We start from the raw sequence: 22,834 nt of genomic DNA on the forward strand, positions 1-22,834 counted from the left end.
ATGATGAATACCACACACACACACACACACACACATTTGTGTCATTCTGTCCCCATTACATGATGAATACCAGACACACACACACACACAACAAATGTCCAAATTACCAAAAGTTTAGGAATATCAGAAACACACACACACACACACACACACACACACAAACATAAACACAAGCACGCTCACACACTCAAGCACAAATGCAGACAATTGACACAAACACACACGCAAGCAAAAACACATGCACACAATAGACATGAACACACTCACATACACACACACACATTACTCAGAGGCATTCACTTGCTCACACAATTGTGTCATTTGGCCCCCATAACACGATGAATACCAGACACACACACACACACACACACACACACACACACACACACACACACACTTTTGTGTCATTCTGTCCCCATAACATGATGAATACCAGACACACACACACACACACACACACACACAATAAATGTAAAAATAACCAAATGTTTAGGAATATCAGAAACACACATACACACACACACACACACACAAAAACAAGCATGGTCACACGCTCAAATGCAGACAATTGACACAAACACACTCGCAAGCAAACACACACGCACACTCACATACACACACACATTACTCAGAAGCATTCACTTGCTCACACAATTGTGTCAAACAATTGACACAAACACACCTGCAAGCAAACACACAATTCACACACACATTTGTGTCATTCTGTCCCCATAACGTGATATATACCATACACACACAAACAAACACTTTCACACGTACAAAAACAAACGTCCAACTGATCAAAAGTATAAGAAAATAATACACACAAGCAAAAATGCAGACAATTGACACAAACACGCATGCAAGCAAACTCACGACACACACATTACAGACATGACGCACACAATAGACCCCATAGACCACACTTACATACACAGACTCATTACACACAGACATTCACATACATACACACAAATGTTGGTATTGGTGGTTTATGAGGACTTTCCATAGGTCTAACACATTTTATTAACAAACGAATGACAGTATCAGATGACTTTGTAAATCAGAAAACGTTATGGGGACCAAATGACCAAAAGTATAGCAACACTAGTAAATTTGGATTATTTGGGGACATTTTTGGTCCCCATAAGGAAAGCGGCTGATAAATCACACAGAATGAAGGGTTTTGAAAATGTAAAAACACAGAAGGTTCGGTTTAGGGTGGAGGAGGACAGAATACAGTCTGTACAGTAGACAAATCATTACTTGTATTAAGAGTCACCGTACAAACTGAACAAAGTGTCTCTGTGTGTGTGTGTTTCTGACACCATAAACAGGTTTTACAGCTTCCTTTCAACCAAAACATATGTTAGGATAAGGGTAGATCAGGTTTATTGTGTTGTATTGTGTGTGTGTTGATCCTACAGAATTAAAAACGCCCATCATTCACAACTCTGGCACACTAGTTTGCTCAATATTCTGCTTAATGTAATATTTTCTGCTAATAACAGGAGAGTTTCCAGCTTCATTTTACTCAACATCCATTTTTCTTTGGCTTAGTCCCTTATTTATCAAGGGTCGTCACAGCGGAATGAACCGTCAACTATTCTGGCCTATGTTTTACGCAGCGGGTGCCCTTCCAGCTGCAGCCCAGACTCTCATTCACACTACGGCCAATTTAGTTCATTCAATTCACCTATAGCGCATGTTTGCAGGGTGTGGGGGAAACCGGAGCACCCAGAGGAAACCCACACCAACACGGGAAGAAAATGCAAACTCCACACAGGACTGCCAACTGGCCCAGCTAGGACTCGAACCAGCAACCTTTTTACTGTGAGGTGACAGTGCTAACCACTAAGCCACCGTGCTACCCCTTCAATACATTTTCCAAGCATAAAAATGCTTACAAATGTCTTTTTATGGAGACATGATTAGTATTTTGTCCTCTGCATCTCAAAGTCTTGAAGAGGATACAGAAATACAGTATTCCACTTTAAATTTCACACAATAGAAATATTCATATTTTAATATTTTGAACAACATCTCATTAACCAAGGATGCATATATTTGATCAAAAATACAGGAAAAAAAAGGCATTAAATTGGTTTTAAACTCATAAATGTTACATTTATATCAGATTTATATCTAATCTAAAGCCTTAAAGCAAAATATAAAGATTATAGAAATATATTGAAGGTGGCACGGTGGCACAGTGGGTAGCGTGGTCGCCTCACAACAAGATGGTTGCTAGTTTGAGTCCTGGCTGGACCAGTTGGCATTTCTCACCCATGTTGGCGTGAGTTTCCTCCGGGTGCTCCGGTTTCCCCCACAGTCCAAACACATGCGCTACAGGTGAACTGAATGAACTAAATTGGCTGTTGTGTATGAGTATTTGTGTGTATGGGTGCTTCCTAATACTGGGTTGCAGCTGGAAGGGCATCCGTGGCGTAAAACATACGCTGGAATATTTTAATTTCGCTGTGGCGACCTCTGAAATAGAGACCAAGCCGAAGGGAAATGAATATAAAGGATATTATAAAGACAATTATAAAGATAATATAAAGGTTTTTCGCATTATTACTCCAGTTATTGGTTTCGCGTGAGACTTCAGAAATCTTAATATGCTGATTTCCTGCTTATGAAACATTTCATATTATTATCAATAATGAAAATGACTATTCTGGGTCTATATATTCTTGTTGAAACAGCGATATAGTTTATTACTCGTTCTTTCTGATTGATACAAAATTCAAAATGAAGATTTTTGTAACATAATAAAAGTTTCTCTTTTACTTTCTAATTTAATCAGCTTCAATGCAAAATCTTTGTGTAAAAGTATTAATTCATAAAAATAAAAAATTTAAATAAAAGGCGACACAGTGGCGCAGTAGGTAGTGCTGTCGCCTCACAGCAAGAAGGTCGCTGGCTCCAGCCTCGGCTGTTCAGTTGACGTTTCTGTGTGGAGTTTGCATGTTCTCCCTGCGTTCGCGTGGGTTTCCTCCGGGTGCTCCGGTTTCCCCCACAGTCCAAAGACATGCGGTACAGGTGAATTGGGTAGTCTAAATTGTCCATAGCGTATGTATGTGTGTGAATGAGTGTGTATGGGTTTCCCAGTGATCGGCATCCGCTGCGTAAAACATGCTGGATAAGTTGCCGGTTCATTCCGCTGTGGCAACTTCAGATTAATAAGGGGACTAAGCCGAAAAGAAAATGAATGAATAAATGAATTAAATAAAAATCTCACTGACCTGAAGCTGCAGTGTATCTGTTAAAAGTTTTTATTTGTTAATATTATTATTATTATTATTATTATTTTATTATTATTTTATTTAATTTTTTGCTTTACAAGTTTGGTTACTATGCTGATATAAAATGTCATATATAAAAATATATATATATATATATATCAAAAGATATTTTGTATTATCTTTGTATTCAAAAAAGAAAAAAGCTTTGATAAAATTTTAAATAAAAAGAGTGTTAACATGTTAAAAAGCTCTGTGTTTTTGTCAGCAGTGTGAAAATGACACAACATCAAAGCTGAACAAAACACTCCAATAAGTGTGTGTGCATTGTATTGGATTGTTTCAGCTGAGCTGCAGTTCTGACTTTGGCCACTGGAGAGCAGAATTCAATCAATAAAGCCATAAACTCCAGTCTAGTGCATTTACTGCTCTTAAACAGCCACTGAAGGTCTTAATTGAACATCTCTTAATATCTGAAGCTTAAATTAACCTTGTCATTTGTCTTCCCAGGATGCACTCTGTTTTTCTACGAGACGGATGGCCGCTCGGGCATTGATCATAACAGCGTCCCGAAACACGCCGTGTGGGCAGAGAACAGCATTGTCCAGGCCGTCCCAGAACACCCCAAAAAAGATTTTGTTTTCTGCCTGAGCAACTCCCTCGGAGACTCCTTCCTCTTTCAGGTCATTAAACTTCCTGTTTGTTTATTGAAACTAAACATAATCTATACTATTCTCACTGTTCTGAATGCTGTAGTAGCATGCATACTTAGTGCATATTACACTTCATAATCATTACTATTTGTTCCTAATCTACACTGCAAATAAAATAGTTTAGCAGTTGACATGAGAACATGCAAACTCCACATAGAAATGCCAACTGATCCAGGCGGGACTCGAACTAGACACTGTGAGGCGACAGTGCTAACCACTGAGCCACCGTGTCGCCCTTACTGTAGGTATACCAAGCATAAACAGTGAGAGTAGAATATGAATGTGTGTGTTTTCTCCTCTTGTCTGCAGACGTGCAGTCAGACCGAGCTTGAAAACTGGATCACAGGGATTCACTCGGCCTGCGCTGCGGCCGTCGCTCGACAGCATCATCGGGAAGACACCGTGCGTCTGCTGCGCGCCGAGATCCGAAAGCTGGAGCAGAAGATCGACATGGACGAGAAGATGAAGAAAATGGGGGACATGCAGCTCTCTGCTGTCACCGATGCCAAGAAGAGGAAGACCATACTGGAGCAGGTGATTGAGCTTATGTGTTCGCTATATGTTTGTGTCTGAATTACCCACAATTCAGTGTGTTCAGAATCAGATCTTTGCTGAATTGCTGAACTTGAAATATGTTACCCACTCATTTTTTTTTTATTATTACAAGTATTTTATACAAAATTAAATATAAAAAAATTATTTAATTATTTATTTGTTTGAAACTAAATAAAAATATAATAAAGGTAACATATCACTTTGTTTAATACTTTATAATGTAGTCAATGTTGATGACTATATTAATATGAACAATGAAGAATCCATTTATTGCAGCATTAATGAATCTTTCTCAACATTTGTAAATGGAAATAAAGTCATTCATTGTTGGTTCTTTTTAATTCACAGCTCATTAACTAATGTTGACATGCACACTTTTGGATTTTGATTATTTATTAGTAAATATTGATGTATTAATAAATCATGATCAGGTATTCCTAATTCTTAGTTTGTGATTGCAAATATATTAACTAACATTAATTAATTAAACATTTTTGTAAAGAGTGACCATAATATAATATAATATAATATAATATAATATAATATAATATAATATAATATAATATAATATAATATAATAAAAATATCATATAATATAATATATTAAAATATCATATAATGAAATATCATATAATATCATATCATAAAATAGAATAAAAAATAATATAATAAAATATAATTATATAATATAATAAAATAAAATAGAATAGAATAAAATCTAACATAATATCATCTCATAAAATATAATAACAAATTATATAATATAATATAATATAATATAATATAATATAACATAATAAAATATAATATAACATAATATAATATAATATATTATAATATAATATAATATAACATAATATAATATAATATAATATAATATAATATAATATAATATAATATCATAAAAAATAATAAAAAATAATAAAATAAAATATATAATATAATATAATATAATATAATATAATATAATACAATATAATATAATATAATATGATAAAATATAATATAATAAAAAATAATATAATAAAATATAATATCATATAATATAATAAAATATCATATCATATCATATAATAAAATAAAATATAATACAATAAAATAAAATATATAATATAGTATAATATATATAATAAAACATAAAATATATTATAACATAACAGTTTATTATAGTTTGATAACATTCTATGCTTAGACCGCTGGAAAATGAAACATTACTCTTTTTCTAGGCAAATATTGCTAGGATCTATAGGCTATATGCACAGCAAGTGTTTTTTTTCCTATTGATAAACTTCTGGTGAAAGCTTAATGTGACTATTTTCAATTTTATGAGGTTCCTTTTACATCATTAATGTTGTAATGTAATTAAAATATAATCCGTTAAGTAGACTTAAGCATTCATTTAGTTGCTCAAGTGTAAAGCAAGATGAAAAGCCATTAATATGCTAGATATGTCAATAGCAGCAGGCTAGCACAGAAACTCCATTGAAAATACTGTGGTAAAATAAATGTTCATAATTTAAAGACATGGCAAGGGGGATGTAGTGCTTCCTGTCCGGTCTGAGGCCCACTTTATATTGTATATCAATCAGGCAGTGGAGATTTTTAAAGAAAACTTTAAACGCAGCTATTCCAGTATGCTCGGTCATTCTGTTAGAATGGGAAATATTAAATTCTCCAAAATTGCTTGCCAAGATTACGATTCAATTTCATATTAGGAAACAACTGTAAAATGAAACAACAACTGTGTCTTTAGTTTCAACATTTTAGTCACTCAAAATTCCCATCTGGTCTAGGCCCCTCCCCTGGAGAATTGTCAGTCTATAGCGATTGCCGATTGGCCCCTGTATTAGAAGGCTGGGCTTCTTTTGCCACATTGACCGTTACACTTTTCTCCATTTACTGTATCCTACAGTCTTTGAAATACCTTATACTCTCATTTTGGCGTGACAGCCAAGAAACCCTGCGGCTGTATTACATGTACATATTGCATACAATATAAGAGTGTGATTTTGAATGAGTGAGATTTGTGGGTGGCCTTAAAGAGAAAGAAGAGACAGACTAAAGATCTGGTTAGCGCAAGAAGTGTTGGTTGTACACAGAGTCTGTCAGTGCTGTTTTGTTTCCCGTAATTATTATATCAACACCATCATCTGTACATGCGCGCTCTTCACCTTATCATCTGCACGCTGTCAAAATGTTGACAGAACTTTGATTCTCTTCGCTGCAGAAGTTCATGCTCTCCTCAATGGATGTTTACGCAAGAAGCAGAGCTCCGACTGGCCCCGGGCCCATCAGGAGGAGGGTTAGCGGGTGTGCGTTTGTGTGGGTATTTTAGTTTGGCAGCGTCGGGTTACGCTTTGAGGCCTGGTGAATGGCAGCCGGGTGGAGTTTGCTGCCAGTGGAATGTGTGGCGCTGTTGTTTGCTGCTCTGTGTGTTGCTTGGACCGTTGCCCTCTCCCAAAAAAACATCCATCCCAGAGTGGCTGGGAGGAGACGGCGGGGTGTATAAACCCACTCTATTGCCCTCCAAAAAACTCCACTTTATTAAACGACTAGTTCTAGCCAGACTAAAAGACAAGATTTCTTGCTGAATGCAATGCTGTGAGTGTTTCGTGTGTATTTCTACACTGATAAAAATGATTAGTTGGATTTACTGGATTTTTTTAAGGTGAGTGGTTGCAGATCATTTATATGGGCTGAATTTAAACGAGCAAATGAAGTTGAACATAACTTAAATTGAATTAGTTTGTTTAAATTCAGCCCATATCAATTGTTTTGGACGAAGATATTTTTGTTTCAGTGTAGCCTGCTCTACTAACCAGTACCTCTGTCTTTTTTATATCTCTCCAGATCTTCCTATGGGAGCAGAATTTAGAGCAGTTCCACATGGATTTGTTCCGTTTCCGCTGTTACCTGTCCAGCCTGCAGGGCGGCGAGCTTCCCAACCCCAAACGCCTGCTGGCCTTCGCCTCCCGCCCCACCAAACTGGCCATGGGGCGACTTGGCATCTTTTCGGTTTCATCCTTTCATGCACTGGTAATTATTTCCATCATTTAATTCCCTGGTAAACACATTGATCAGTAGTTTTGGTAATACTGAATCTTCTTTTTCTTTAAAAGGGAATGAAAACCTATTTTCTCTGTAATCATAAAACATCTGGGGCCTCATGTATCAATGCTGCGTACGCACAAAAACTTTGCGTACGCCAGGTTTCACGCTTAGAATCGCAAACGTTTGGATTTACTAACAATGAACTGAACGTGGGAATGTGCGCAGCTTCACGGCAGCTTTCTGGCATGCGTACGCACATTTTTTGTGCGTGTCTGTTTTATTTCCATTGGCGACTCCTAGAGGCAGTTGTGTTAAATTCCTCTCTACAAAGTGTCTGATCCTTGCAATGGCAGCTGTATGAGACGGGTTCAGCAGGTATATAAGGTTTCCATACCATACATTTGACCAGCTAAACATTAAAGCACAATTTGCAGCAGTCGCCTGTTTTCCCAATGTAATCTGACCTATCTACTGCTCACACATTGCTATAAAGACACTATCTGAAGATGAATTTGCATGCGTGAATCAGAAACATTTCCATTCAATAAATGTGCAAATAAAATATGATGCTTATTGATATGAACTTATTGATGATTCCTACTTGTCTTTCTCGTGATAAATAGTTGGCAAATCTGATATGTAGCGGGGAAAAAACAAGAAAGAGTTCATCAGACGCTGAAATCGAGACGAGTTCATGCTCGAACGTATCAATTCATGATCACATGCGTCTTACGAGCGCGCCACTGAGACTGTTAAGCGTACTGCAACATTTTACAGATATAAACCACGATAATTCTTTTTTTTAATGCACTCAGTGTGATATGTTCAGACCCAACTGTATTGACCGCATCAGCTAAACTCTCCCACTCTATTTTTTTCTATTGTTATTAATTCCGGAGAACAAACTTGCAAATAACACCGCTTTCCTCCGGTCTACCTCCGAAAGGAGCACCTCCAATTCACATTCTGTTCAAAGTTTCTCTATTTGCTTGCTTTTGCCATTGCTTTTTCGTTGGTTTTTGTCATTAGCATAGTCATTAGCATATTCATACGTGGGAGGAGGCAGGGAGGAGTTTTGTGCTCGTGCATGTTGCGCTCAGTTTCACGTTCATTCAGATGTACAAAAGAATATGCGTGAGATTCGGCGTACGCAGTGTTTCATACATCTGAATTTTTTACTGCGTACGCACATTTACAGCTTTGTGCGTACGCAATGTTTTAGTAAGATTTCCACGCAAGTCTTCGTACATGAGGCCCCTGGCGCTTTATTTTAACAATCTAGGCGCAAAGTTTAAAGTGCATGGTGCAAAAGCATTAAGGGGCGTGTTTGAATCCACATTTGCTTTTAGGATTTCACAAATTTGTCTCAGATGAAAAAATCGTGGCTGAAATCTCAGGAGATTTGAAACTTGAAAACTGCTCTTTAAGGGTTAAACAAGAGACTTTGATATTTTTAAAATGTTTAGTATATAACATATTGTTTAGCGTAGCACAATTTTTGGTATATAGCATATTTCCAAGCAATATCATCGCTCTGAAAGCAGCATCAGCATTGCTCTATTTTCCTTTTCACCCACACCGCATTTATTAACCTGGTTCCCTCCCACCTGTCAGTGTTGTTGTATACGTGTAATGGATTTTGGCATCAAAAGAAACAGCACTTGAAGGATTGCTCTGTGTATTTTCTCTTGGATTTGGGCCAAGGCTCCAGCTAATCAATACCATCCATCCCCAGCTTCGCCTCCAGTCCTGGCGCTCTTCTTTTTGTTGGAGCTGGAGGACCATAGGATACGGGCAGATTTTATTTTTGTCCTTTGCATCTTGGATGAATTTTTGGTTTCTGGTGGAGGGGGAGTGGATATTCTTCAGCATTTCGAGAGGATGGAGAAGTGAGTCCAAAAGAAGTGCTGTTGGCCTGTATAGCTGTTCTCCAGGAATAGTAGCTGGGTTTTGTTGCTGGTTATTAATTGGTCGGTTATTAAAGAAATTCTAAACTAACAACAAAACATGTAACATGGTGACCAACCTGCACTGATAAAGACTAGTTTATACCAGCTCATAACCAAGTTTGACCAACCAATGATGAGTTTAGTTTTTGTGACTACCAATAATGAGACTTGCTGGCATCCTTAATATGTTTTGGACCAGATTATGTCCAATTAAGACCAGCTAATAGACTTTTAGACTTGCTAATGATCTAAGTTTAGGCCAGTTTAAACCAGATTATGAAATGTTTAGACCAGCTAATGACCTGATAGTTAAGACCATGACAACATTGTCATTTTTAGACTAGTTTAGACTTGCTAATGTCAATTTTAGACCAACTAATGACCAGTTTAGTCCTTGTAATTACCTCCTGATTATGGTTTGGTCCAGATTATGACCAATTTAGACTATAGGTAATGACCAAACTTGCTCATGGCCAATTAAGTTAATCTCACGAACAGCTAATAGCCCTTTAAGATTAGCTAATGACCAGTTTAGATTACCTACTGACTGATTTAGACCAGATTATGACATGTTTAGACCAACTGAAAGCCCTTTTAGACTTGCTAATAAACAGTTCAGATTACCTACTGACTAGTTTAGACCATATAATGACGTGTTTAGACCAGCTAATGACCCAATAAGTAACAGGTCATGACAACTTTAGACAAGTTTACCAGCTAATAGATAATTTAGATGTGTGAATAACTAGTTTAGACTAGCTAATGACAAGTTTAGACAACTAATGACCCGTTTGGTCCTTGTAATTACCTGTCTAGAGACTATCTGACATCCTGATAATTGTTTGGGCCAGATTATGACCAATTTAGACTATAGCTAATCACCAAACTTGCCCATGGCCAATTTAGTCCAGTTTATGACTAGTTTAGATTAGCTAATGGCCCCTTTAGACTTGCTAATTTACATTTACATTTAGTCATTTAGCAGACGCTTTTATCCAAAGCGACTTACAAATGAGGACAAGGAAGCAATTTACACAACTAAGAGCAACAATGAATAAGTACTAAAGGCAAGTTTCAGGTCTGTAAAGTCTAAGAAGGGAAGTATTAGTAGTATTTTTTTTTTTTTGTACAGTTAGTGTGATATTCAAAGAGGCAATTGCAGATTAGGAAGTGAAGTGGAGACTAAATGACTACCTAGATTATTTACTGATGGGTTTAGACCAGATTATGACATGTCTAGACCCTTTTAGGCTTGCTAATAACCAGTGTAGATTACCTACTGACTGGTTTCAACCAGATTGACATGTTTAGATCATCTAAAAGCCCTTTTTGACTAGCTAATGACCGATTAGATTACCTACTGACTGGTTTAAACCAGATTACAACATGTTTAGACCAGCTAATGACCTAATAAATAGCATGTCATGACCGCTTTAGACTAGATTACCTACTAATGGGAAACTTAGATGTGCGAATAACTAGTTTAGACTAGCTAATAACAAGTTTAATCCAACTAATGACCAGGTTAGTCCATGTAATTATTTATTGAGGCTATCTGACTTCCAGATTTTGGTTTGGACCAGATTGTGACCAATTTAGACTATAGCTAATGTCTAAACTTGCCCATTTAGTTCAGATAATGACATGTGTAGAACAGCTAATAGCCCCTTTAGACTTCCTAATGACCAGTTTAAATTACCCACTGACAGGTTTAGACCAGATTATGACATGTTTAGACCAGCTAATGACTTTAAAAATAACAAGTTATGACCAATTTAAACCAGTTTACCAGCTAATGACAAATTTAGGTGTCCGCATAGCTAGTTTAGACTAGCCAATGACAAGTTTAGACCAGCTAGTAACCAATTTAGACAAGCTTATTTAGAATTAAGTTTAATATTATTTGTACAAATTTTCAACTAGTTTGGCTAACAATTATCTTGCAATGCTAAACCAGGTTATGGCATGCTTAGACCAGCTAATGACCAGTTTTACAGCTAACAACCAATTTAGATGTCTGGAAAACTAGTTTAGACTGGCTAATGACAAGTTTAGACCGGCTTAGTAACCCCTTTAGACAAGCTTAATTTGGATTAAGACCAGTATAGTTTGTGTAATCAAAAGTTTTCAATTATTTTGCTAGTTAGCAATTAGTTTGCAGTGCTAAAAGCAGATTATGACATGTTTAGATTAGGTAATGACATAATAAATAACAGATCATGATCGCTTTAGACCAGTTTACCAGCTAATGACTAATTTAGATGTCAGCTAATGACAGGTTTAGACCAGCTAGTAACCAATTTAGACAAGCTTATTTTTAATTAAGACCAGTATAGTTCATGTAACCACAAGTTTTCAACTAATTTGGCTAACAGTTAAATTGCAATGTTAATGGTAGTATGTACAAAACCCTTTTAGACCTACTGGAGGACCATAGGATACAATCAGATTTCATTTTTCGTCATTCCAGCTTGGATGAATTTTTTGTTCGGGTGGAGGGGGAGTGGATGTTCTTCCATATTCATCGTGAGAGGATGGAGAGAGAGAGAGAGAGAGGATAAGTGTCGAGTCCAAATGAAGTGCTGTTGGCCTGTATTGCTGTTCTCCAGGAATAATAGCTGGGTTCAGAGCACTGGAGAGGGTTTTTTGATGCATCCGGAGTGCTTTTCTCCATCAGGAGACCCAGAAATGCCACAGCGCGTTCGGCACAACGAGCGTGTATAATTTTTAAATGACACTAAAAAGAACTCGCCAAACACTTCACTAACCTTTAAAATATTCAGCTGGACTTGAGTGACCACAGGACGTGGGTTATTTTTTGTGTGTGTTTGTGCTGCTTGTTTGTGAATGAATATGCAAATGTATTAGTTCTAAAGGTGACTTTGCACTGTCCTGCTTCATTTTGGTAGGGAAAGTCACATTCGCACACAGCAGTATAATGCAGTTCATGATAAAACTTTACACAGGAAAATGTGCTCGTGATATGCAGGAGAACTCCTTATATGCATTCATAATTAGTGACATTTAAGATTTGCAAACTTTTGTTCCTTAAAAGAAAAAAAAAAGAGTCATTGTGCTAAAAATCAATAGAAAGCTGCTGTCCCACTTAGAAATGTGATGCATTGAAATACACTCACCGGCCACTTAGTACACCTTACTAGTACCAGGTTGGACCCACTTTTGCCTTCAGTACTACCTTAATCCCTTGTGGCATAGATTTAACAAGGTACTAGAAATATTCCTCAGAGATTTTGGTCTATATTGACATGATAGCATCACACAGTTGCTGCAGATTTGTCGGCTGCACATCCATGATGCGAATTTCCCGTTCCACCACATCCCAAAGGTGCTATATTGTATTGAGGTCTGGTGACTGTGGAGGCCATTTGAGTACAGTGAACTCATTATCATGGTCAAGAAACCAGTCTGAGATGATTCACGCTTTATGACATGGTGTGTTATCCTGCGGGAAGTAGCCATCAGAAGATGGGTACACTGTGGTCATAAAGGGATGTTCAGCCACAATTCTCAGTTAGGCTCTGGCGTTGACGATGCTCAATTGGTACTAATGGGCCCAAAGTGTGCCAAAAAAAAATTCCCAACACCATTACACCACCACCACCAGCCTGAATCGTTGAAACAAGGCAGGATGGATCTATGCTTTCAAGTTGTTGATGCCAAATTCTGACCCCACCATCCGAATGTTGCAGCAGAAATGGAGACTCATTAGACCAGGCAGCGTTTTTCCAATCTTCTATTGTCCAATTTTGGTGAGCCTGTGTAAATTGCAGCCTCAGTTTCCTGTTCTTAGCTGACAGGAGTGGCGAGTGGTTATTTTGAATTAATTTATATTTACTGTCGCCTTTCTATCAGCTGGAACCAGTCTGGCCATTCTCCTCTGACCTCTGACATCAACAAGGCATTTGCATCCAAAGAACTGCCGCTCACTGGATATTTTCTCTTTTTCGGTCTATTCTCTGTAAACCCTAGAGATTGTTGTGCGTGAAAATGCCAGTAGATCAGCAATTTCTGAAGTACCCAGCCCAGCCTGTCTTAGACCAGCTAATGACTAGTTTGGACTAGCTAATAACTAGTAACTAACAGATCATGACCACTTTAAACCAGTTTATGATCAGCTTACTCCAGTAGTTTAATTATTTAAATAATAGCAAATAACTAATTCAGACAAGCTAGCAACCAGTTTAGACCAGCTAATGATCAATTTAGACATGCCTAGTTTAGGTTAAGACCTGTATAGACTGCATAATCAGAAGTTGTCAACTTGTTCATAACCAGTTTAAATTAGCTAACAGTTAGCTTGCATTGCTAATGGCAGCAAATACTAGCTCATAACCCATTTAATCCAACTCATGATCAGTTTAAACTGTTTTCTAACTGATTTAGACTATATTTAAACAAATGTAGACCAGTTTTATTTAGCTAATGACTAGTTCATATCAGCTAATATGCCAACTAGCATCCCATTTAGCTAATGATCAATTTAGACATGCCTATTTTAGGTTCAGACTTGTATAGACTGCATAATCAGAAGTTGTCAACTAGTTCATAACCCGTTTAGATTGGCTAACAGTTAGTTTGCATTGTTAATTGCAGGAAAAACTAGCCCATAACCCATTTAATTCAGCCCTTGACCAGTTGAAACTGTTTTATAACTGGTTTAGATTATATTTAAATGAATGTTGATCAGTTTTAAATAGCTAATGACCAGTTCATATCAGCTAATATGCCAACTAGCATCGCATTTAGGTAAGGATCAATTTAGACATGCCTATTTTAGGTTAAGACCTGTATAATCAGAAGTTGTCAACTAGTTTATAACCAGTTTAAATTGGCTAACAGTTAGCTTGCATTGCTAATTGCAGAAAATACCAGGCCATTAGCCATTTACTTTAACTCATGACTAGTTTAAACTGTTCTATAACTAGTTTAGACTATATTTAAATGAATGTAGATCAGTTTAATTAGCTAATAACCAGTTCATATCAGCTAAAATTCCATTTAGCTATTGCCCAGATAAGCTAATTATTACAGTTCACACCAGCTTATGACTCAGCTAACGAGCAGTTAAGGACAACATTGCATGTCTAGTGACCTGTTTTGACAGCTAATGACTAATTTATGTTCTTAGATCTTCAAACAAGTTTGTGTGAATGAGGCTTAAGATTGAATATTAGTATGACTGAATCAATGAGAATGAGTTTTTTTTGTTCTGGCGGGTGTGTTGATATCTCAGCCTCCCGCTATGAGCCGTCTAGTCAGTTTGATCGGCGTGACAAACAGCATGAATGTGTTTTCTGTACCTCATGCAGATGTTTTGTGTCTGTAGGTGGCAGCTCGCACTGAGAGCGGCGTGAGGCGGCGGACGCAGGCCATGTCACGCTCAACCAGCAAACGCAAGAGTCGCTTCTCCTCACTATGGGGTCTGGACACCCACTCCAAGAGAAAGAGTAAAGGTCATCCCAGTATTGACCAGGTAAAGCACACACACATACAGTTGAAGTCACAATTGTTAGCCCTGCTTTTTGTTCAGATATTTCCCAAATGATGTTTAACCGAGCAAGGAATTTTTCGCAGTTTTTCTTATAATATTTTTTCTTCTTGAGAAAGTCATTTGTTTTATTTTGGCAAGTTTTTATTTTTTTTAAAGCCACTTTAGGGTCAATATTATTAGCCCAGAATAAACCAGATATACAATGACTTGCCTTATTACCCTAATTTTATGGCCTTACTTGACAATAAAATGCATATTTATTTACATGCCGTTCCAAAAATCCTACAAAATGATATTAAACGTTATATTTAATTTAAAGTATAACACATACAAAACAGCAATTGCAATATGATCCTTATATACGGTTAAAGTCAAACTTATTATCCCAGATATATCCCTATTCATATTACTAGATAATAATCAGAAAATATTTAAATACCAAACAATATATGAACTGTAAAGCTTAAATTCCTTTTTATTAGAGATGTCCTGATCAGTTTTTTGGCAGACAATGGCAAGTTTAAATATCTCACAGCTTGCTATGGCAATGTTGTCATCATCAGCTTTATAAAACCTCCAGACCGCAGAAATACTCGCGCTTTCCACTTCAAGCTGCTTCCGTGTTCTACTTTGGCGGCATTTAACCAATAGCGTCTCTGCAAAAAAAGTGATGTCATGCCACACACGTTGCTGTTTCTGTGTGAAGTCAAGAAAGAGGTCTAACTCGGTGCCACCGCATAACTATAGATGTGTTAAAAAATAATAAGAATATATATATATACACATATATTCGAGTCCTGATTGGGAGGTAACGTCTGATTCCGATTGAGTCTGAAACCTCGTAATTGGGCTCAATTTTGGATCTGGACATCCCTTTTTATGAGTAGTAATAAATAAATGTGTAAATATTGCTGAAGTGTGTTTGCTCAATGTCAACAATATATAAGAAATTATTTAATAATTTACCTTTCTATTAGTGATAATAACAACATAGGCTTATTGTGAAAATGTACCCCAATATACATTTCTGGAGATTGCAAACTATGTATTCAGAAGTACATATGGCTGCATTTCGTCTTTAAAATGAATGCTACAGGGTGGTATGAGGCCGTTCCTTTTCACACTTACCAGCTGACTTCTTACCTCCATATAGACAGCTTTCCTGCTGGTATTAGTGTGTCCAGTGCATGTACTGTACGTCAGCGCACTTGAGATTCAGAGAGGTGTTGACCCTAAATGCTGAATTCAAAGAACCGTTCTAGAAAGAGAAAGACAAAAACAGAAGTCAAAACATAAAATAAACAAGCAAATAACTGGGTGAGAATGTGGTAAAATAGGAAAACGTGGTAAAAATCAGGTACTCAGGCTTTTTTTCTGGATAGCTTTTTAAAACCGTTTGTTGGGTTTAGGGATGTAGGTGGATGGGTGCTTTTGAAAACAGGAGGTGGGTGGGTCAGTCGATCGGTCAGTTAAATAGTCAGTCAACAGCAGCCTCTTGTGGATTTAGTTGAAAAGAGCAGGTGTGAATGGCACTTACAAGAGAAAATTGAGATTTCAAAAAGCGTACACAGAGGCCTCTGGTGAATTCACGAAAACAAAGACTGAAAAAAACGTATCTCCTGGGACATATTTGGCATTCTCCTGAAATGTATATAGCGGCATGTTTTCAGAATGAGCCTGGGTTGGATAATAACTGTAATATTAATATACTGTGTACTTATTTTCCTTTGTCAAATATTCTGTGTATACTAGACAAAAATTGTTAAACAAAGTCTAATTAAGACTCTTATGGTAGAATGTAATCTTTTGCATTACTGTCAAAATAAAAGTCCTCACGCTGTCAACATAAAATCCAAATTTGCTATGTTTATTTTTCTTGCGCACATTATTAGTCTTAAGGACAACTATTAATTCATGCAAGTTATGAAGTGTTTTTTTGGTAATCTTTTATCAAAATTTGACCATTTGCTTCTGCTTTGGGAAGGCAGACCTTGTTTGATGATATCAGGTTTTTGGCTTGGGTTAATTATGCGCCCCTTCAACCGTTAGTTTGCTGCAAGTGAATGAGAAGCACAAAAAGAAAGTTAAAAATACATCATCATAACGAAATCAAATTCAGATCGACCTTCTTTTTTATACTTCTAAAAAGCCAAATATCAGCAGATATATTAAATGCAACAGCTAAAATGCCTGTGGATCAACAAATCTTGCTAGCAGCATCCCACGCAGAGGACTGGCATCAAAAACACAGCATGTGATGATTAGCATCTATGGCACTTTTCAGCATGACAATAAATCGCGAGCCACACTAAATGCTGATTTATCAGGTTGCATTTGTCTTGCTGTGGATATATTAGTGATAATAAATATACATTTTATTTATGATGCACTTTCCTTTAACTCAAAGCGCTACAAGATATATAGAACAACAAGTAAAAATGCAGAATTACAAGCTTGCATAAAATCCAGAGGTCATTATAAATAAAACAATACAAATATAAATGTAAACAGAAGAATAAATATGTAAAAAGATTGCCAACTGCATGCAAATGACGGTGATAATCATAACTGGAACGTAGCAATGAATGATTGTTTCTTTTTGAAAAGGTCTTTGCAGAAGGAGATGATCCAGTTAAAAGTCCTCTAGAAGGCATGTTTGAGGGTTCTTCCAGTGAAACAATGGTAAGAAACTTGCATCTGAAAACTTAACCTTCATACTATATAGTAGGGTTGCACAGTTTACTGGTACTATGGTAGTATCGCGATACTATGGCTCCAAAATACTGGCAGTGCCACTGTAGTTTGTAAATGGTAGTATCATCATTAATGGTTCATCTACAATAGATAATGTTGCATGTGGAAAAGTCACTAAAATCCTCACACGTTTGTGCAACAATAGATTATTTTAATTTAATAGTCTGTGGAGATTTCCCAGAGATGGGTTGCGGCTGGAAGGGCATCCGCTGCGTAAAAACGTGTTGGATAAGTTGGCGGTTCATTCCGCTGTGGCGACCCCTGATTAATAAAGCCGAAAAGAAAATGAATGAATGAGTCAGTGGAGTCCTTTAAGGTTGCAAAACTGTGTGGAATTCACACCTTTTATTGTAGCCTACTGCACGTTTCCTAACGCTTCAGTTCAAACCACATCTGAATCGATTTATTTCTATTCCTGGTAATATGATTTAGTAGCTACAACAACTGCGATGATCACTTTAAAAGAACGACTCACAAAGTTAAATTTTTGATTACTTTGGATTGTTACCTGATAAGACTGAAAAAGAAAAGGTTGAAAAACTCAAAATAGCAACATGAAACATTGTAACAATCTTAGACCACTTCATAATGCCTAATTTTGTTGGGAAAATGCTCTTTTGTAACAAATTTCATTTGGTATAATTTGTACCTTTATTTTTTTGCTGGTCAGTTATCAAAATAAACAAAAATTGAATAGATTTTAGGTAAAGTGATATGTGTGCGTGTGTGTGTGTGTGTGTATGTGTGAGTATGTGTGTGTGTGTGTGTATGTATATATGTATGTATGTGTATATAAATATATATATATATATATATATATATATATATATATATATATATATATATATATATATATATATATATATATATATATATATATATATTAGGGATGTAACGGTATCAGAATTTCACGGTACGGTAATACCTCGGTATGAATGTCACGGTACGGTATTTATTGAATCATTTACAGGAAAAAACAAAACTTATGAAAATACTCCAAAAAAGTGCCAAAAGTGTCAATGACAAACAAATTAGCCATCTATCTGTAAGCTTTGAAACAGGAACTTCAATTTTAATAACAAAAAAATATTAAACCATGTAAAAAAATCAAGTTTCAATTTAGTATTGTTGAAAACTCATCACATTCAACATTTAATCACTCACTCACTCACTTAGGTAGAGATGGGTTTAAAGGAAAATTATCATATAACTATAATCTGGTAAAAGCTGGTATCTCTGGGCATTTACAATGTCCCCTGCAACAGAAAAAAAACCTCTCATTTGGGACTGAGGTTTCTGGGACAAGAGAGATATGACATGGCCCAGGTTGACAGCAGTGGGTAACGTTGTGCATTGTCTTTCCCCCACTTGAGAGGACAAACCATGAGTGAGATAGAGGGCTCATGTCTGCATCAATCTGAACAGTGTGCTGTGTTTCTGCAGTCCCCATGACGTTATTAGTCGTATTCCCCAACTTGCAGGCACGTGCACACACAGGGCTCAACCTGTGCAGTGCACATGCCCTTTTTAGTCTTGGATAGAAAGTGCCCTTCCAAAATGATCAAAAGTGCCCCCGCGACGCGACATACCCTCCGTCCCCGCTTTACAGTACGCGCGCGACAACACAGCTGATCAGAACGCGCGCAACAACACAGCTGATCAGAACGCGCGCGACAACACAGCTGATAAGAACTCGCGCGACAACACCGCTATTCAGTACGCGCGCGGCGACAACACCCGCTTTAGGGTTTTCCAGCTCTTTTTCATCCCCGCTTCTAGCAGCACACTCTATTTCCGCATTACTGGATCTGTAGTGACAACAGACCGCAAGGGATTATGGCCAAGCCTGGGCTGATTTGAATTGTAGTTTCCGGTACCTCCCGTTCGCTTCATTCGCCTGAGCAAATTTTCTCAGAAGACCTATAGTTTTACAGAGTCATGCGACTACGGTAATATCGAAAAAAATTAATATTGCGGTATGACGGTATTTACAATACTGTTACATCCCTAATATATATATATATATATATATATATATATATATATATATATATATATATATATATATATATATATATATATATATATATATATATTTTAGTGAGATAGAGAGAACACACGCAAGCAGCGGTAGATTTTTTACACTTTGCCCCGGAGGGTGATTTATTTACAAGAGTGCTGAGAGTGTAGGGCGGAGCGATCGCTCGGACTCCTGGCCGGGAAGAGTGTAGAGGTTCCGGGGTAAAGGGTGAGGCCGTGCAGGTAGGAGAGAGAGTGGAGATGGTCAGCTGCTTGAGCCCGCTGTGGGAGAAAAGAGACACAGATATCAGCCAGGGAGTCATTTGAGTAAAAATGAAGCTCACAGTCTCTGGGTTGGTCGCGGCTTATATCCATGTCTCTTGGTGGGTCTCAGCTGTGTTTGATTAGGGTTGATGATGAGGGAATTGATGTGGATCCGGGACCACGGTGACGTTGCATCGGTGGACTCGCCACATTATATATATATATATAAAATACTTTTTTTGCCTCAAGGGAATTATGACTTAAATTCAAGTAGGCCTATTATAACATAAAATATAGCATTTCAGAATTTTTTTTTTTTATCATTTGAGTTAAGAATTACAGTATTGGAATACTACTTGGTATCTTGATACTTCAGCTGGTATAGTATCGTAAAAAAAAATGTATGGTTTCGCGACAACCCAACTATGTAGTATTCTAAAATCAGCATGTGAGCTGAGTAGTATGTCCGAATTCTTAAAAATTGAAAATCAGTATGCGAGAAGAGACCTACTACTTCTGACGATATTCTTAAGTGCGCATTTAATGGACGCTACACTATACCATGAATCACCATGAGATAATTCATGAATGGGAGTGAAGCGGGTAGGTCACATGATGATGACAAAATGGCGGATGTAGTACGTCCGAGTTCCGTTCATACTACTGACGTTGATGCTGTATAGAAGTCACTTTTCTAATGGTTGAGTATTACTTTTAAACACAAATGCATTACCTACTGAGTAGTAGGGGATTTCAGACGCAGCCATGGTATGAAACGGAATCAAAATGGCTAAAAATTCTGCAATTGTTACATTTGGAGCAGATTGAAGGTATAAAAGCACCATAAAAGTGGCAAAATCACACAAAATCCCTCTGCAGCAAATCAAAACGGGCCTATTCAGAGAGATCTGCCTTGGGCCGGATCTCTGGAGGAGGTTGGCAGAGGTGTGGGTGTATATTCATCACTGGCGTTGGCGGACATGTAGGCTTTCGCTCAGCCAGGCGGTGGATAGTTGTGCTATAATCCACTGACCTGCGCTGAAGAATATAGTGCTGATGTTCTGATTCACTCACTCAATCATGAGCAGAGAAAAAGAGATATGGGGAAATGTAGTTGAAACTATTCTAAAGTTTTGGCTTGGAAAGATTTTTAGTGATCTGAAAGAAGGATCAAGGATCCGTTTACTTGAAGACAAGTACAGCTACATCTCATTTCATATGCTGGTCATATTAGCATATACAGTGAACCAAAGATAGTCTGTGAGTTATTAGAAATAATGGGCTGAGCGCTAACATCATCATTACACATGATTAATAGCATCTCTACAGGCCTCGCTCACATCTGCGGCTTCTCTGTGCTTTCATTCATCACACTACAGAAAGACACCAAGACTCCAGTCAAAGGTCTGCCAAGACCGAATACAGATCACGACATCTGGTCCCGGGACCACCTCACTCCATCATGGGTGCTGCTGCCAAACGACCAGCCTGTGTTAGCCATCATCCAGCCCGGAGAGTCAGCCCTCGACATGCTGGAGACCATCTGCAAGGTAAAGTCAAGGAACAGGAGATTTTTTAAATCTGTTTTACTGATTCAGTGAAGAGAGTTACAGTAGGAAATATTTCAAGAGTTCTCACTTAGATATTTCTTGATAATATTAGCTTGTTTGGCATGCTGGCCTGGGAGAGAACCCTGAGCTCGGAGATAATTAAGCTCAGGGCTCCCGCCTGGTCGAAAAGCATGTAAGGGGGTAAGGAGATCAGGTAGCTCTCGAGAGCTCCACCTGGTAAAAGAGGAAAAGAGAGGAAGATGGGGTGGATAAGGGGTTTCTTCGGAAAACGGAAGATAAGGAGAAGTTTTAGACAGGCAACTTATAGTTAGTTTGGATTAATCTGATTGGCTTATTAAAGATTGCAGATGGGAGACCAGCTGCGATTATTCATATCACGTGCTCCTCTCGAAATTAAACTTCTTAAAGAAAGACATCACTAAGGTTTTTGCACATGGACTTTTAGGGATCTATTTTGACGGTCCATGCGCAGAGCGCAAAACGCAGGGCGCAAATGCTTTCAGGGCGTGTCAGGACGCGTTTTTGCTAATTTAAGGATGGGATATCTGCCTTGATCACAGAAAGCTGAACAGATCTTTTGATCCTGGTTGCTTTCTGCACGCCCTGTCTTGTTGATATGATTGCATGTGTTACTACTAGGACATGTTAATACACGTCTGTCAATCAAATTAGTGGGTGGGGATACCAAACTCCTACGTCACGTTGCAGTCGGCCTCAAAATGGGAGGGATTTGGATCCTATTTTATTCCTTTGTATTTTTATTTTTTCTTCCTGTCAGGAAATAAAAAAAGAGACTTATTTGGCTCTATTTTGATGGTCTATGCGCAGAGCGCAAAACGCTTTCAGGGCAGAACGCATTTTTGCTAATTTAAGGATGGGAAAATCCGCTTTGCGCCGTGGCGCATGGTCTAAAAGGGTTGAGTTTATTTTCTTAATGAGTTATAGGTGTGTTTTGAGAATAAACCAATCAGAGTCTCATCTCCCATTCCCTTTAAGAGTCAGCTGCGTTGCGCCAAGAGCGCATTCACTATTTACAGGACGCAAAGTAAGTCTAAGTGGAAAAGATGAGCATTTCACTAGCAAACAGTTAACAGATTTTTAACAGAAAACAGTTAAACAGAGCATCTACTGCGTGAGAATGAGAGATAATGGATCTACTTTCACATTCACTCTTGGATAGGGAAACCTTTATGCACAGACA

General features: G+C 37.5%; 1 protein-coding gene and 1 long non-coding RNA gene across 9 annotated transcripts in view; one reads left to right on the top strand and one right to left on the bottom strand.

Annotated features, from left to right (window-relative positions):
• Positions 1-22,834, top strand: part of tiam1b (TIAM Rac1 associated GEF 1b) — a 209,110-nt gene that overhangs the window by 95,999 nt on the left and 90,277 nt on the right. For 7 of the 8 annotated variants that reach the window (XR_012391064.1, XR_012391061.1, XR_012391063.1 and 4 more), the window contains exons 7-12: positions 3,756-3,928; positions 4,268-4,492; positions 7,364-7,549; positions 14,861-15,007; positions 17,633-17,707; positions 21,442-21,612. Coding sequence is in view for 3 of the 8 variants with exons in the window: in XM_009291943.5 (XP_009290218.1) it covers positions 3,756-3,928; positions 4,268-4,492; positions 7,364-7,549; positions 14,861-15,007; positions 17,633-17,707; positions 21,442-21,612 (977 nt within the window). In the remaining 5 variants the exon portion in view is untranslated. Of the gene's footprint in view, positions 1-3,755; positions 3,929-4,267; positions 4,493-6,989; positions 7,182-7,363; positions 7,550-14,860; positions 15,008-17,632; positions 17,708-21,441; positions 21,613-22,834 lie in introns of those variants that run through there. The other variant, XM_021466491.3, reaches the window with a different exon arrangement.
• Positions 7,362-13,099, bottom strand: LOC141377920 (uncharacterized). The gene is made up of 2 exons (XR_012391074.1): positions 10,697-13,099; positions 7,362-10,466 (listed from the first exon to the last, which is right to left on the bottom strand). It is a non-coding gene; the product is annotated as an uncharacterized lncRNA (long non-coding RNA).

This window comes from Danio rerio, chromosome 15 (assembly GCF_049306965.1).
Source record: "Danio rerio strain Tuebingen ecotype United States chromosome 15, GRCz12tu, whole genome shotgun sequence".
NCBI lineage: Eukaryota > Metazoa > Chordata > Actinopteri > Cypriniformes > Danionidae > Danio > Danio rerio.